Source organism: Protopterus annectens, chromosome 13.part0 (assembly GCF_019279795.1).
Source record: "Protopterus annectens isolate FY-2018-M chromosome 13.part0, PAN1.0, whole genome shotgun sequence".
Classification (NCBI taxonomy): Eukaryota; Metazoa; Chordata; order Ceratodontiformes; family Protopteridae; genus Protopterus; species Protopterus annectens.
Window position 1 is genome coordinate 575,373,185 of NC_056747.1, and position 15,944 is coordinate 575,389,128.

The following is a 15,944-nucleotide window of genomic DNA, read 5'->3' on the forward strand; positions in this document are numbered from 1 at the left end:
CATGCTGGGCAAGGGGTCTTGGCTGGTGACTCTAGACCTCAAGGAAGCATACCTGCATGTCCCTATCAGACAAAGTTGCAGAAGACACCTCAGATTTCTTGCAGGGTCAGAGCATTATCAATTTTCAGCATTGCCCTTTGGCTTATCTACTGCGCCCAGAGTATTCACGAAATGCCTGGCATCAGTAATAGCACACTGCAGACTTCAGGGGATTCAAATATACCCATATCTGGACGACTGCCTTATACAAGCGAACAGCCAACAAACTTTGATAAAGGACTTAAATTATGCCATCAATCTTCTACAGGCCTTGGGATATACAGTCAACATGCACAAATCAAGACTTGTTCCATCCCAAAGAATAACCTTTCTGGGTGCGGATCTAGATACAGCCACCCAAATGGCTCATCTCACAGAAGAAAAACAGACAGCTACCTGATTACTTCAAGAATCTGACGAGACAAACTCAGCTGACTGCAAGGAAAATCCTGCAGGCCCTGGGTTACATGGCATTGTGTATTCTCTTGATTCCACAAGCAAGGCTACATATGAGAAAGCTACAGTGGTACCTAAGGAGTTTATGGACTCAGCACAGTCACAGTTTGGAAACTTTAATCCCACTCATTCCATGCCTTCAAAAGGAATTTCTGTGGTGGGCTCAGGCCAGCCAGTCCAACAGGGGGTTGCCCTTCACAAAGCCAAAAACCTCCCAAACTATTACAACGGACGCTTCAGACCTAGGTTGGGGAGCACACATGGAGGGCAGAGGTATCCAAGGGCAGTGGTCACGAAAGGAGCTACGCATGCACATAAATCAAAAAGAAATGCTAGCAGTGATACATGCAATCGAGGCCTTCAGACTCTTTCTGCATCAAGGCCACCTACTAATAAGGACAGAACACCACAGTGATGTGGTACATAAACAAGCAAGGGGGTACCCATTCCTACCCACTTTGCAGACTGGCAATGAATCTATGGGATCTTTCCTTTAAACTCAATATACAGCTGCAAGCTCAGTTTTTGCCAGGGAAAGACAATACACTGGCGGACAGCTTGAGCAGAAATATCATGGATGCGCACGAATGGATGCTGCATCCAGACATCTTCCAACAGATAACACAATCTTGGGGGAGGCCGGACATAGATCTATTTGCATCTCCCCACAATCATCAACTGAAGAAATTCTGCTGAAGGACATACCACCCACAAGCGTGGAAGGTGGACGCCCTCTTTCAGCTGGAGAAGTCTAACAGTGTATGCATTTCCACCTATTCCATTAATGACCAAGGTGTTACTGAAGATCAGGACAGAGCAGCCAAAAGTGATTCTGATAGCCCCGGACTGGCCAAGACAGCACTGATACCCACTGCTAAGGAGCATGTCGCGTACGAAACCATGGCCTCTGCCTCTATGGCCACTTCTACTGACACAGCACGGATACAAAACTCTGCATTCCAGCCTAAAAACCTTGCAACTAACAGCGTGGAGAATACCTTGACTCCTCCTCAGGATAAGCTATCCCAGAGAGTGAAGGATATTATTATGGAAGCTCGCCGCCCTTCCACAAGAAAGGCATATTCAGCAAAATGGAAAAGATTTCTCATCTGGAACACCACAAAGGGCCTAGATGCGACAGTGATGAACATGGCACATATCCTGGAATATTTGGCAGAAATGTTCCACAATGGTCTGTCTTACTCTTCTATTAAAATCCATGCTTCAGCAATTTCAGCAGAGTACAATACTGATCCACCTGTCTTTTCTCATCCTCTACTAAGACAGTTTCTAAGAGGAATCAAAAACATCAAACCTCCTCGGAAACCACCTCTACCTGCTTGGGACCTTAACTTTGTGTTGGAAAAACTAACACTGCCTCCATTTGAATCAGCAGCATCTGCAGATCTACAGTACCTTTCTTGGAAGACTGCCTTCCTGCTGGCAGTAACCTCAGCAAGAAGAGTTTCGGAGTTGCAGGCCTTGATGGCAGTGCAGCCATTCATTATTTTTCATCAGGACAGAGTTTCATTGAGAGCTAATCCTACATTTATGTCAAAGGTGGTATCCAGGGTTTCCTTGAATCAAGCTATTCACTTGCCTACCTTCTTCCCAAATCCACAAAACAAAGGGGAGAAACTGCTGCACACCCTAGACATTCACAGACAGTTGCGCTACTACTTGGACAGAACTAAAGGTTTCAGAAAAGCTGACCAGCTGTTGGTAACATATGCTGCTGGTACTCAAGTAAAAGCAATTTCCAAACAGACTATTTCAAAATGGATAGGAAATTGCATTTGCTTTTGTTACTCCTTTCATGGAAAGACTGTACCAGCTAACATTAGACCTCATTCTACGAGAGCCACAGCCACCTCCACAGCCTTCTTAAGAGGGGTGGCTATCAAGGACATTTTAGAAGCTGCCACATGGAGCTCCGTGCATACATTTACCAAGCATTACAATTTACCTTTATATTCCAGATCCAGAGCAGGCTTTGCTACGGCTGTCCTGCAGGGTATCTTGGCTACACCATCCTTTTCTTAGTTCCTCCACCCCCAGATTGGCTATGGTATTCTACCCATATGTGATGACTGCAGATGCATCCTTGAAGGACATAGTACAGTTTTGTACCTACCATAAATGTAGATGTCCGATAGGTATGCATCTGCAGTCAGGTTTACCCTCCCTCCGTCCCCTCTGTGGTATTTCTTGGGTACTTGCCCCTCTACTAGCTAGCTGGGGGGATCTATTATGGTGTATTTGTTTTTTATATACATACATTATTGCAAATGTTTGGATTTTTATTGCATTTCTCCAAATTTAGCCTTCCTAGAGGGCACCTGGCATCTGGGGCAAGAAAAACTGAGAAAGATGGCGTCGGCTGACACTTTTATACCCCAGACACTCTGACGTCGGGGAGGAGGCGACATAAGCCAACGCCGGACCCAGACTTTGGAATCCGGCCAACCGAAGGGGTGCCTGAGGCAGGACAACCCATATGTGATGACTGCAGATGCATACCTATCGGACATCTACATTTATGGTAGGTACAAAACTGTACTTTCTTATCCTGGAAGACAGCCTTCCCAGTGGTCATTATGTCGGATAGGAGGGTTTCTGAGCTTCAGGCTTTGTCTGCCGTGCCCTCTTACTTGATCTTCCATAAGGATAGAGTTTCTCTCCATACAACACCTTCTTTCTTACCAAAAGTGGCTTCTGAATCAAACATTAATCAAACAATTAACCTGCCTGATTACTTTCCAAATTTTCAGAACAAGGGTGAATATAAACTGCATTTGCTAGATGTTCATAGACCACTTCATTTTTATTTACACAGAACAAAACCCTTCCGTAAGTCTGACCAGTTATTTGTGTCTTTTTCCGAGTCCTTTCTGGGTAAAGCCATCTCCAAGGTTTCCTTAGCTAGATGGATTGCATTATGGATTTTGCAAATTTACAAAGACAAAGGTTTCTCTCTTCCTGGTCCTGTTAAAGCTCATTCTACCAGATCTATGGAGACATCTGCTGCTTTTTGGTCTAGGGTCTCATTGGACGACATTTGTGCAGCAGCAACTTGGGCTAAGTCACATACCTTCATTTCTCATTATAAGTTGGATTTGATCTCCAGAGGGAGAGCATCCTTCGGCTCTGTGGTGCTTAGGAATATCCTTCCATGAGGGCCTCCCAGGAGTTTGAGTAGCTGGGGACTCTGTCCCACAGGTTGCAGATAACTTCTTTGTCTGAAGTAGTTAACTTCATTTTATGTACTCACCAGAACGTTTCATCCGAGTAGTTATACTTCATTTTTCTGCACCCTTCCCCACCCTCCTTCCCCCGAACCTTTTCATGTGATATTCATGTGTGGTTTATTCTAAGTTGAGTTGCTGATTGGTTTGAGTCATGGCAAACTCCATCTGAGGGAAGGCAGGAGATAGTGATGGGTTAAGGGTAAGGGGGAGGAGCTCGGAGCAGATGCTTGTAAAGTTGCCAGCTCGGATCCGAATAACCACAGGTTAAATGAAGTATATAACTACTCTGATGGAATATTATGGTGAGTACATAACTTCTTTTTTAACACATGCTTTGAAAACACAAGGGATGTACTACTACAGACTGCAGTTACAGCAGAGCTGTTTTGAAGAAGTAAAGTACTGCAGATCACCATGAATCTACTGGTGAGTTCAGAAATATCTGCCTACTTACATGTATATACCCCTGTTGGGAGTACAAGGTCAGAGAACTGAAGAATGCAAAGAAATACAGCTGTTATGTAGGAGATTTTTGTACTGCTTACATCAGGACCTTTGCAGGCACGAGGTCTGTGCTGGTTTGTCACAGGGAAAGCCATTGCTTTCAGAAATTCTCATCATAAAAATTGGGCACAAGAATGTGGGCAAACACCAATGTTATGATTTACTGTTAGTGATTTCTCCTGAAAGGTCTGCTGTTATGGAACATACCTTACACACAACCATAGTGTGCCCTCATTTACTTTATTAGTAGTCAAACTTTGTATTTTCAGAGTTAGTATTTTGGAATCTTCGAGATTTATGACAGACGTGTAACATTTGCTAAAATAGTTGACAGCATCCCCCAGTCTGGTGTATGGAATTCTGCTGCCCTTAAGGTTATAAATTGGTGCCATTAACATGTCTATACTATTCTAATAAATATGGTTCTGTAAGAAGTTTGCAATAATTTATCAGTTATGCGAAACAGTTTTCTACCCCTTTTCTCCCATCTCTCTGCTTTAGTACCTGCAGATCGTGTAGAGAAGGTAATGGATGAGATTGAGAAGTACATCATGACTCGTTTGTACAAAAATGTGTTTTGTCCTGAATCAACTGATGATGAAAAGAAAGATTTGGCCATTCAAAAGCGAATTAGGTGAGTTTGCATAATGATCATAAGGAAGATGCGTATATACTGTAGAACACGTTGTATTGCTAAGAAAGATATGTAATGTAATTTGAGGAAATTATGTTGACTTGAAAGTGGAAGAATTGTCTTATGACATCTGAAATATAAATGGTTCAGTAACATGTTTTAACTTTGTGCATTAGGAGCAGTTGCAGATGCTAAACTGCATACCTCAGCTTCCAAAAGGTCAAACAAAAAGCGATTAACAAAAAAAAAAAAGAAAGAAAGAACAAAGCTTTTCCATTCTTGTGCTACCTTATAGTAGTTGGAGATAATAGACGTGAGCTCCTCTTATAAGAGGGCAAAATAAATCAGACTTTGAGTTTGACATTGTCCGTAAGTCTGCCTTAGTAGACTTCATCATATCTGATTTGAGTGTCTGTTACTTATTCCAGCACTGGTAAGTCATATGCAGTATGGGACTTTTTATGTAATTAATTATGCAGTGTAGTAATTTAACAGGGATTTCTGTGCTGCTTCCTGTTAAAATGGATGAAGACTGAAGTATCCTTTGTAAATTATAAGGTTAACAAGTAGGTTAACATGCTGTTGTAGTCTTTGGCTCTCTTGTTTCAGTGGCATATCTCACATTTGTCAGACTGGAGCATACTCATGTAGTACTGCTCTTTATATGTGTGTGTATGTGTGTGTGTGTGTGTGTGTGTGTATATATGTATATATGTATATATATATATATATATATATATATATATATATATATATATATATAAAATTATAAAAATGTTCCCCTTCTTTCTTTTTGTATAACTACACACCACATTACAAAGCAGTGGTGGTCATTAACTGATATGAAACGCTTTCAAATGCAGATGGTTGCGACCTTTGCCCAAACCATTTTCACACTTGTGGTAAAGAATATTGTTGGAGCACCCATTAAAATTTATGATTTCCAGAAATTATTTTCCTATTCAGAAGCTAAGATTGTTAATTGATACTATAATATTATCATACCACACAAATCAATTGTACAAAATCTGTGAGCTGTGGTGTCATCCATGCAGGCCAAGGAGGTAAGATTTTTTCTGTTTTTCCTTATTTAATGTGCCTCACCATCATGCAGTGGCTGAACTTATAGCTTTAATTCAGGTTCAGCATTTCTTCTTCCCTTTCACATTGTTTATTAAGGTACGTCTCTCTGAAAGGCAGAGCTGCAGTAAAAAAATAAATCTCCAAAAGCCCACCAGTAATCATCACATGACATGTTTTTTTTCTATCTTCGCCATCAGTTTTAAATCACATAATTCCTTACATGTCCCTCCCACTGGCAAATAGTAGTCAAGCTATTGAAGCAGGTAACTGATTTAGAAAATTTGTTCAGTAGTACTTTATTAAGTAACGTGTAAAAAGTATTTGGCAAGTTAAGTCATCTCAGTGTGGAGATGGTCATACTTTGAAAATAATCATTTCATCATAAAGCATGATGGTATCTTACATGTGGTCCTTTTTGTCAGCAAGATTGTAAAAGTATTACCTGTGGTTAAGCTTTAGCCATTTTGTGTCTCCTGTGTGCCACCTTCTTTAATCTTGTACCCATACTTTCAGATCTGACAGTCATCTGTCACCATTTGTAGCAGTCTTTCGGTATCCCTTGAAGCTTAAACTTTGTAACCATTTTCCTTTTAGCAACTATATTTTCACCAGTTGCTTATAAGCATTTATTCTGGCTTTTGTTCAGTACCTACTTTAATTTTTTAGAAAATATTTAATGTTTTATTTTGTAGCATCTTTCACAGATATCCTCACAAGTTGGGATGTGTGGAAGGCAAGTGCCACATAATTTTTATACACATTTACAGACACACACACAGTGTAATCTGTTTAGACACTGGGAGCATTAATGTGGATTTTGAAATCTGTAAAAAGTTCAGTGAGGCCACAAGAAGCAGGAAAACTTGTAGGTGCTTGATGCTTGCCTTCCTGAAACTGGCAGGCAAGTAAGCAGGAGTTGAAGGTGCCATTGAAAAAGAGGTAAATAAGGCAAAGGGAAGGAAAGAAGAAAAGCACTTCATCCATCTGAAAGTTCTGGAGAGGCTGTCTGAGAAAAAAGATCCCCACTGTAAAAACGAACTTGAGACATAATCCTTCAAAGTAGAAAAACGAGCTGTGTTAATGGTTTTAGAGAAACACGTGAAGTAGGCAGAAATAAGTTTGAAACTTTTTTCAGTGGCTGACAAAGGTAAGGAGCTTTCATTGTTTCTTTTAGACAGGAAAGAGATTAATACATTTACATTTGTGAATGTACCTTCCATGATCTCAGCCATGCCCATTGTCTGATCATAAGCTCATCTGTAGAGTCCATTAACAATGTTGGCCATTCAGGAATTACAGGTGTCTTTGCCTATCCTTTGGCTGGTTTAATATAATGCACATTATCTGTTTCTGCTGTGACTGATGCTTGCTGCTGTTTGTTTTGCACTTAAGAGGAAAAGGCAGATCTGACTTAAGAAGCTTCTGCTGTGGGTAGTTGTCATGCTGTCTGTTCCCTTTGACTAACAAGTAGTTATCAGCTAATGGCAGTCATAAACTTGATATGAGAGCACTACAGCAGCTACCATGGAGATTGTGTCCATGGTTGGTTGTACCACGTCACACTACACTGAGCATTTGGCACATGATTGTTCACAACTATCTTCTGTGAGGTGGTTCCTCTCACGTGCAGGCTCATTGGTCACACTCAGGACTGAAGATTCTTCTCCCCAAACTCCCTATGTGCTGTAAAATCTCTAGCCGTTGTTGAGGTGGCTTAACATGTTTGCTGCTTACTATTACCTGCCTAGTGTTTCTGATCACTGGACTTTACCTTGTTAACTGTGTCATTTGCTATGTGTAGAACTGACAGGGCTAACCCCAGTAAAATTTGTGAAGTAGGCTGAAGAGGTAACTTTGACTTGTATCTCAGTAACTGATAAAACATGTGGCCCTTTCATTTGATCTTTTGAGCAGAAAAGAGATTAGTGTATTTACATTCATGGATGTGCCTTCACCAATGTCAGCTGTGCAATTCCTTCCGTCCTTTCTGTTCAGTTTCTTTATCGTAACCATGCCATCAGTAGATGTGTGTTGGATGCAGAAATTTGCTGACAGTACCAAAATAGGATGCATAGTGTCAAAGTTAGATAATAACAGGAAAAGTCAAAAATATTTGGAAATCCTGAAGATATGGAATGCAACCAGTGAGACAGAATTTAATGTATGGTATGAACAATAATCAGTATGCATATGCAATAGATGGAAATATTTTGGGGAAGGCATAAGAAATCAAGGATCTAGGAGCATTAATGACCAATCATGTAAGCTTTGGAGAACATGCCAGTGCTGCACATAAGAAATGTTACTTCATGCTAAGTTTAATCTTAAGGACTAAAACATCAAGGAATAGGAAAGTGCTGTTGCCATTGTGTAAAAGTGTGTGGACAACTTAAAAAATACAAAAAATGTTATACAGAAAAGGTGTACCCTTTGAAAAAAAAAAAAACAGACAGCATAGGGAAAAATTAGCCACCTTAAAACTTCACTCCATAGATTGTAGCCTTATTCAAGGAAACCTGATAAGGGCATATAAAATGCAAAAGGGAAATTACCTGAGGTGTATTAGGAATGGAGTTAATTGACCACCACAAAAGAACAGTAGCATTTCACTGTATGTGAGAAGACAAAATATGACTATTAAGAGCTCATTTCCACAAATGAGTGGCTAAGGTCTAGAGTAAGATCCCAGTTTAATTAAGCCAGCAGGAATTTTGAATGAGTTTAAAACTAATTTACTGTAGATAGGTTCAAGGATAGTGTCTACAAGACTAGGAACACAGGAATTGAGCTCTAACTGACCCACCAATTGGATACTGAGCCTGAGTCACAGTGAAACATTAAAATCTAGACATTAGGTAATTAACTCTTTTTGTCTGCCTTTGCTAGTGTGGGAGGTCTCCCATGGGCAACATGAATTGATGTCAAACCATGGCCCTACACAGTCCTCTGTAGAATCAACCCCATTCTTAGCAAATTATTTCCTTTCCGGTTGCAGAACCTGATTGTTAGCGTTTGCCAGGTGGAAGGCTTAGGTTGCCTACTCTGGAGCCAAAGCAGACATTTTTTTTTTCTGTCTGTCCTGGGAGGGACTCTGAAGAGCATCATTACATTTATATACATACAAATATTTCAGGCATGGGCAATAATGCCCCTCTAGCCTGCCAGTATACCAAAACTATTAATCTGATTTTAATCTTCTTCCCATTCATCACTGATGTGTCCAGTTCTGAGCCCTCGGAACCGTATTGGCCTAATACCAAGCTTGCATACACCAAAATCTCTCGAGTTAAGCTGCTACTTGCAAATGCCCTCCTCCCTGTTACCTCACATCTCAAGCTAAGTGTTATATTTTATTGATAATTGTGTATTTTTGAACTTTTTTCCTAATTTCACTCTCTTATTCTCATTACATCTAACTAGCTCTACCCATTGGGTATTTCTTTTACTATCGTTGGTACGCACTGTCCTTACCCTTGTGGTATTCCTTGATACCATCATTGGTATCTTCTTTCTCTTTCTTCTTACTTTTAGGTACTAGTAGTGTGTGAATTTTTTGTGTTTGAAAATGTCTGACAAAAAGGGACATCGAGGTTTAAACATTGCACCTCTTGCAATGGTAAACTCCCCAGCAATGACTCGCACGACAACTGTGTTGATTGTTTGGGGGTTTCTCACCTCTGTTAAACCTCCTTGCCAGATTTGTTAAAGTTTTAGTCAGCGGACGCTGAATGAAAGGAAAAATTGATTCTGAAAGGCCTTCTAGTTTTTCCTTTCTCAGAGGTCCTTTCTGTGTCTGAGGTCTCAACAACCCCTCCATTGAAGGACAAGAAACGTCCCCATTCGGATCCCTCTTCACCAGCTGGTGATGAGGGCAAGTCTCACAAACATAAGGCCCACAAATCTTCATCGGAGCATAGGATTGCTTCATTGGCTCAGACTACCGTTCCGAGCTCTACTCCTGTTGCCACATTGACCGAAGTCATGGACATTACAGGATTTCCGACATTACAGGATTTCCGACATCGGTGCCACCTTCAGCACTGACCTTGCCTTCCAATTCAACTACGGCTCTGACCTTACCTTCGATAACAGCTATGGCACCGGCTTCACCTTTTACCACACCAAAAGCAGTTTTGACCCATGCAGTCCCTTTGGAGCGGATAACTTCAACTCTGAGTGCCTCCTCAGCACAGAGTCCTTTTTGTACTCCACTGATTCTTTTACTACCCGTCTCCAGATTAGAGGCTGGTGCCACTAGCTCAGACACCACAGACCCGATACTCCCCTTCATCGGACCTATTCATAGGTCAGATGTACAGTCCCTTTCTGGACGGACCCAACTCCCCTTCAGGAGTGTCCATGAGGTCCACCAGGAGTCTTTCTGAATTTGATGTGATGCACCTGTTAGATCAGCTGTTGACAGCCAGAGGGATAACAAAATGTTCCTTAGACTCACCCCCCTTGGGGTTTGAGTCTATCTCAGCCAGGACTCCAACGTATACTCCTCATTCGGATCCGTTGGTTCCAAAGCCCATTGCTCTGACATCCTTTGTGGAAACCCATTCCTTGGCACCAACAGTGACTCTCACTGAGGCTTCAAGGCCACCCCTTTGGGTTTTGGTTCCATCGGAACCGTCCCTTCCTCAGAATCGTGGAGTCCTCAGTCCTGAGCACGGTTCCGAGTGTTTTATCGGTTCCGTCCTTGGATCCAGGGATAACGTCTGCCTCTAATCCTGCTTTTAATGCTCCATCCCCTGTGAATGGCCCCGGCGGAGTGGGGTGTGACCCCAGTTCCGAGGTTGTCCTTCTCTGTTCCGGGCTCCCATTCCTCTTCAGGCGGGCCTACTGTCCGGGTGATTGAGAGGGTGATTGCTCTGGGAAGCGCTCCGTCAGAACTTCACCCTGCTCCCTCTGAACTACAGCTACCATGGGCCACCTCCCCGGGGCACCGAGAGCAGAAGCCTCGGGAATCCCCAGTTTCGGGGTATCTATCCTTCCAAGTCACCCTCAGATATTCCCACTGAGGAAACCCCTCGGAAGAGGGCATGTAGGAGGAAGCACATTGTCTCTCCTGAAGAGTTTTTGACTGAGGATATGGACTACGATGATTGGGAGGGGTCCCCATGGTCATCCTCTGTCTCCTTTGGAGACATCCTGGAAATATTAAAACAGAGGGGTGTCCGGAAGCCCTCTAACCTTTCTTCAGAGGAGTCTTTTTGCAGGCTTTTCGCTCTCAGCCTTCTACCTCTTGGGTGACCCCACCTACTGACGAGTTAATCCAGCTTGTCGTGCAGCATGCATGACAGAACCCTGACTCTATTGAGGCCATTCCTCGGAGACCAGATAAGATTCTTTCCCCTCAGAATAGCACCCCCACTGGTCCAGAGGTTTGCCAGTTGATGCTGTTGTGGTGGCTATGACCACTCAAAAGGATCTAGTGGAAGAAAGTCCTACTGTCTATCCACCCAACTGAGAGTCCTGGGCTGTGGACAGATTGGGTAAGCGAGTATTTATTTCAGTGACCTTTGCTGTCAGGTCCCTGAACTACTTGGCACATTTCACGAGACTCCAAAGATATTTGATTGCCAAACTTTCTGGAGCTCTCGCGGTTCAAGTTTCTGATGGGGCACAAGACAAGGTTGCCTCTCAACTTGCCAACCTTGAATCTATCTCCAATTCGTCCATGAGGCTGCCCTCCACCCATGCAATCAAAGGGGCCTGTGGGTGCAGGCATAGTCTGGAGGCATCATGCCTGGATGCGCATCTGTGACCTCGCGGACTCCTTCAAGTCTTCCTTTTTGAACACCCCTATAGAACCAATCTTCCTTATTTGGTTCTAAAGTAAAAGGACACACTGGCCAGGTGTGAGCAGGATGGAAAGACTTTGTCTGCCATTGGCCTACATTTTTCCAAGCCCCAACGTTCTTTTTCCAGGAACCAAAGGAGTGGGAAAATCTGGCGCAAGAAATCTCAAGGTCCTTTCCGTAACGCACGTGGCGAGGATTCCCCTAGAGGCAGAGGGGGCTGCATTGGTGGAAGACACCCTTTTAGGGGCAGAGAGGGTCCCGAAACCAAGACTCCAGAGATTCTTTCTCTGGGCAGTCTTATCAACGCTCCTGAAGCATTGCCAGATTGCTTTCCTTTGGAAGCAGTCGGTGCTCATTTTTCTCTGTACCAAATTGCCTGGTGCTCTATCTCAAATGATCGATGGGTGCAGAGAATAATCTCCAGAGGCTACTACATCCCTGTATCCTCCCATCCAAAACCTTCCCAGTGTCTCACCCAATCAAAGGGAAGAAGCGGCTTTAGAGATAAGAAAGCTGTGTCAAGAGTCGTCCTTCCAGACCAATGCAGATCTGGTTTTTACTCAAGATTCTTTTTGGTGCCAAAAAAGACTGGGGTCTGGAGACCCATTCTGGATCTCTGCCATTTAAACAAATCAGTAGTACATACCAAATTCTGCATGGTCACTATTCAATCCATTGTCCCATTTTTACGGGAGGATGTTTGGATGTGCTCAATATACCTCTGGAATGCGTATTACCACATCAAAATGGACAAATGCTCCAGGAGTCTCCTTAGTTTCCGGCTAGGAGCCAGTCATTACCAGTTCCGTGCCCTGCCATTCGGTCTCTTGACAGCCCCCCAGAGTGTTCACAAAATGTCTAGCAGTGGTGACAACTCATCTGAGTCTTCAAGGATTACAGGTGTTTCCATATTTAGACTATTTCCACCCCCACCAAGCGTCTTCTGACCATGGCCCTCCATTACACACACTCACTAGGGGAGTCCCTAGGCATCACTGCACATTGGGGAAATCCAACTTACAACCTGCCCAACTGCTGGAATTTACAGGGGCAGTTTTCAGTACTCGAACATGCCTGGTATCTCTGCCGGCTCACAGGCTTCGGAGGTTAAGATTGCAAGTATGTACGATACTCTTTCAAAGAAAGGTGTCAGCAGGGGAAGTTCTCCAGGCTCTAGGGTCCATGGCTGCAGCCATTCCGATAGTCCCTCTGGCAAGGTTACACATGAGACTGTTGCAGTGGTTCCTCTTGTCCCAGTGGTTGGCAAATCTTCACCCCCTGAGCTCACAGATCCTCATAACCAACTCTTGCAAGCAAGATATTCTCTGGTGGATGAGGCCAGATGTAGCAAGCAAGATCTCCTCTGGTGGATGAGGCCAGATGTAGAACTTTGGTTTCGCCATTTTCAGACACAGACTCTTCCTTGATAGGGGGGGGCATTTCCAGGAAAGACAGTCCAACGCATGTGGTCAAGCTTAGAGGCCAACTTGCATATCAGTGTTCTGGAGTTAAGAGCGGTGCTGTTGGCATGGCAGGCATTACATCCACTCCTTCCATCAGGAACGATTGTGATTCAGTCAGACAATATGTCAGTAGTCTGGTACATAAACAAGGAGGAACCAAATCCTACTCTGTCGAGAGGCCATGAGAATTTGGCACTGGGCGATAGCTTCCGACCTGTTTCTTATAGCAACGCATATCCCAGGGAGTTCCACCGTGATTGCGGACAGGCTGAGCAGATGCATTCTCCGTCCACACGAGTGGTCTCTCAATTCCAAAGTGATGGCAGAAATTTTCAGCCGATGGTGCCAGCCTTGCTGTGATCTTTTCGCCTCCCCTTCCAACAACAAATACAGCAGCTTTTTTGCCCTTTTTCCCCAGAGGGGGGAGTCCCCGAGAGACACTCTGACTCATGATTGGCCCACGGGTCTCCTCTGTGCTTATCCAACAGTTCCCTTGATACCCCTATTGTTAAAGAAAGCAAGTCGGTTGAGATGCAAGGTGATCTTCGTTGCCCCATTCTGGTTTCGTGTAGATGTTGTTCGTGTTTCACTGTTGCAGTCATCACATTTGGGTTATCTGCTTGCAGTAGCCCTCAGTCGGCCTGATTATCAATGTCTTGTGTCCTGGGTCGGTTGCTGTCTTATCTTCCATGATGTCAGGTAGTCAAGGGTATAAAGCATGCAGCCGACGCCATTACATCAGCCTTTCTTGCCGTGTGGTGCTCGAAGCAGAAGCAGTTCGCAAGTGCCAGTCAGCAGACTCCTGAAATTTTCATTTTGGAGTTTCAGATCCAATTTCTTCAACTAAGCTAAGTACCCCGTTGGGGATCCTTTTTCTTGCTCTAAACCATGTCAGTAAAAGTTTGACTTTTTTAAATCTGAGCCACTTGGTGCCTGCAGATCCCATGGCACCAGTGGCCCCAAAACATAAGACTCCAGTTCCAACTACCTCCTCGGAACCTAAAGCTAAGGTACCAAAACTACAAGTTCAAGACTTCTTGGCACTGATTGCTACTACTACAGTGCCTTCGACACTGGTGTCTTTGGTTTCTAGTTTGGTGCTGACCTCTCCGGCACCTCAGCAGGCTTTACTCACTCCCTTACTGCCAATACCAAAACAGGTTCCTCCCAGGACAAGGTATTCAACTTCCATAGACCCCTTTGCGGGCCAGTTGCCCAGTCCTTTCCTGGAACAACCAGAGTCCCTTTCAGGTTTTTCAATTCGGTCCTCCAGGAGTCTCTCTGAGGTAGATATCTTGAGATTGGTGGGTCAGCTTTTGGTGGCCAGAGGTATCCCTGTCCCTTCTCAAGCCTCTCTCCCTTCTGGAGTTGGAGTATCTTCTACAAGGACTCCTACACTCTCTCTCCCTCCGACTTCCACCGGAGCTTCGGAGCTTAGCACTTTGATCCTCCCAGTGCCAGCTGCCTCTGCCATTAGGCATCCCTTTGTTGGCACTGAATGTGGCTCTGACTTCGGTTCCCTCCTCGAAACAGTAGATTTTTGGAGCAGAGACTCAGCTGCTGGTTCCAAGGGTCTTGGATTGGCGCCTGTTTTTATGCTGAGCCGACCTTTGCTCTTGGGGCTTTCAGTTGCAGGTTCTTCTCCGGCTCCTGCCTCGGAAGGCTATCTTTTGTAGCAGGATGTGACCTCAGTTCTGAGGTGGTCTTTCTCTGTTCTGGGCTCCCACTCCTCTTTGAGGGGTCCTGCCTTCCAGGTTATGGAGAGAGTTTTGGCCTCTGTGGGCTCTCAGCTGGTTCCTCTTGCATTGGAGTGTCATATTACCATGTCTTCTGTCCCAGAGCCAACACCAGTCCCTACAACAGAACAGTGAGCACCGAAGCTTTGTTACCCCTGCACAGGGCCCCTCTTCTTTGGAATCTTCCTCTGAGATCCCCACTGAGGAGACCCCCCCCCCCCCGCAATAAGAAGACATGTAGGAGGAAGTACCTAGATTCCCCGGAAGCATCTGTCTCCCCTTCATCAAAATCTGTGTCCTCTGTAAGTTCCCCCTGGTCACCCCGTGAAGATGTCTCATTTGGAGACATCCTAGAGATCCTCAAGCAGAGGGGAGAAGTGGAAGTCCCAAGACACAACCTCAGAGGAATTCATATTCAAGCATTCGGTGCTTGACCTTCTACTTCCTGGGTGACCCCACCCTCTTACTGTCTTATTAGGCTAATAGAGCAGAGGGCTTGGAAGGCCCCTGATTCCATAGAGCCTATTCCCCAGAGACCAGACAAAATTCTTTCTCCCTGGAGGACCACCAATATTGGGCTAAGGGTTTAGCAGTAGATGCCATGGTAGGGGCAGCTGCCACCAAGAAGGAACTCACCAGTGAGGGTCCTGCTGTACATACTCCTAACTGGGAGTGTAGGATGGACAGATTTGGAAAGAGGGTTTACGCTTCATCGACCTTCGCACTCAGGTCTTTGAACTTTATGGTACATTTTACTAGAATCCAGAGAGATCTGATTAAGGAGTTGTCAGACTGTTACTGGAGCTGTGTCTAATGGGGTTCAGGATAAGGTCGCCTCTCAGCTAGCCATCCTGGAGTCAATTTCGAACTTGTCCATGCGGCTTATTGCACATGCAGCCGAAGACATGACCAGAGCAGCAGGTTCCGGCATTGCCATGATGTGCCACACCTGGATGCCCTTGTGTGAATTTGCA

At 44.2% G+C, this 15,944-nt stretch overlaps 1 protein-coding gene across 2 annotated transcripts in view; it reads left to right on the forward strand.

Moving 5' to 3' along the window:
• Positions 1-15,944, forward strand: part of RABGEF1 (RAB guanine nucleotide exchange factor 1) — a 587,842-nt gene that overhangs the window by 358,697 nt on the left and 213,201 nt on the right. For both annotated transcript variants that reach the window (XM_044054238.1, XM_044054237.1), the window contains exon 6: positions 4,749-4,881. In XM_044054238.1, coding sequence (XP_043910173.1) covers positions 4,749-4,881 — 133 coding nt within the window. The remainder of the gene's footprint in view (positions 1-4,748; positions 4,882-15,944) is intronic.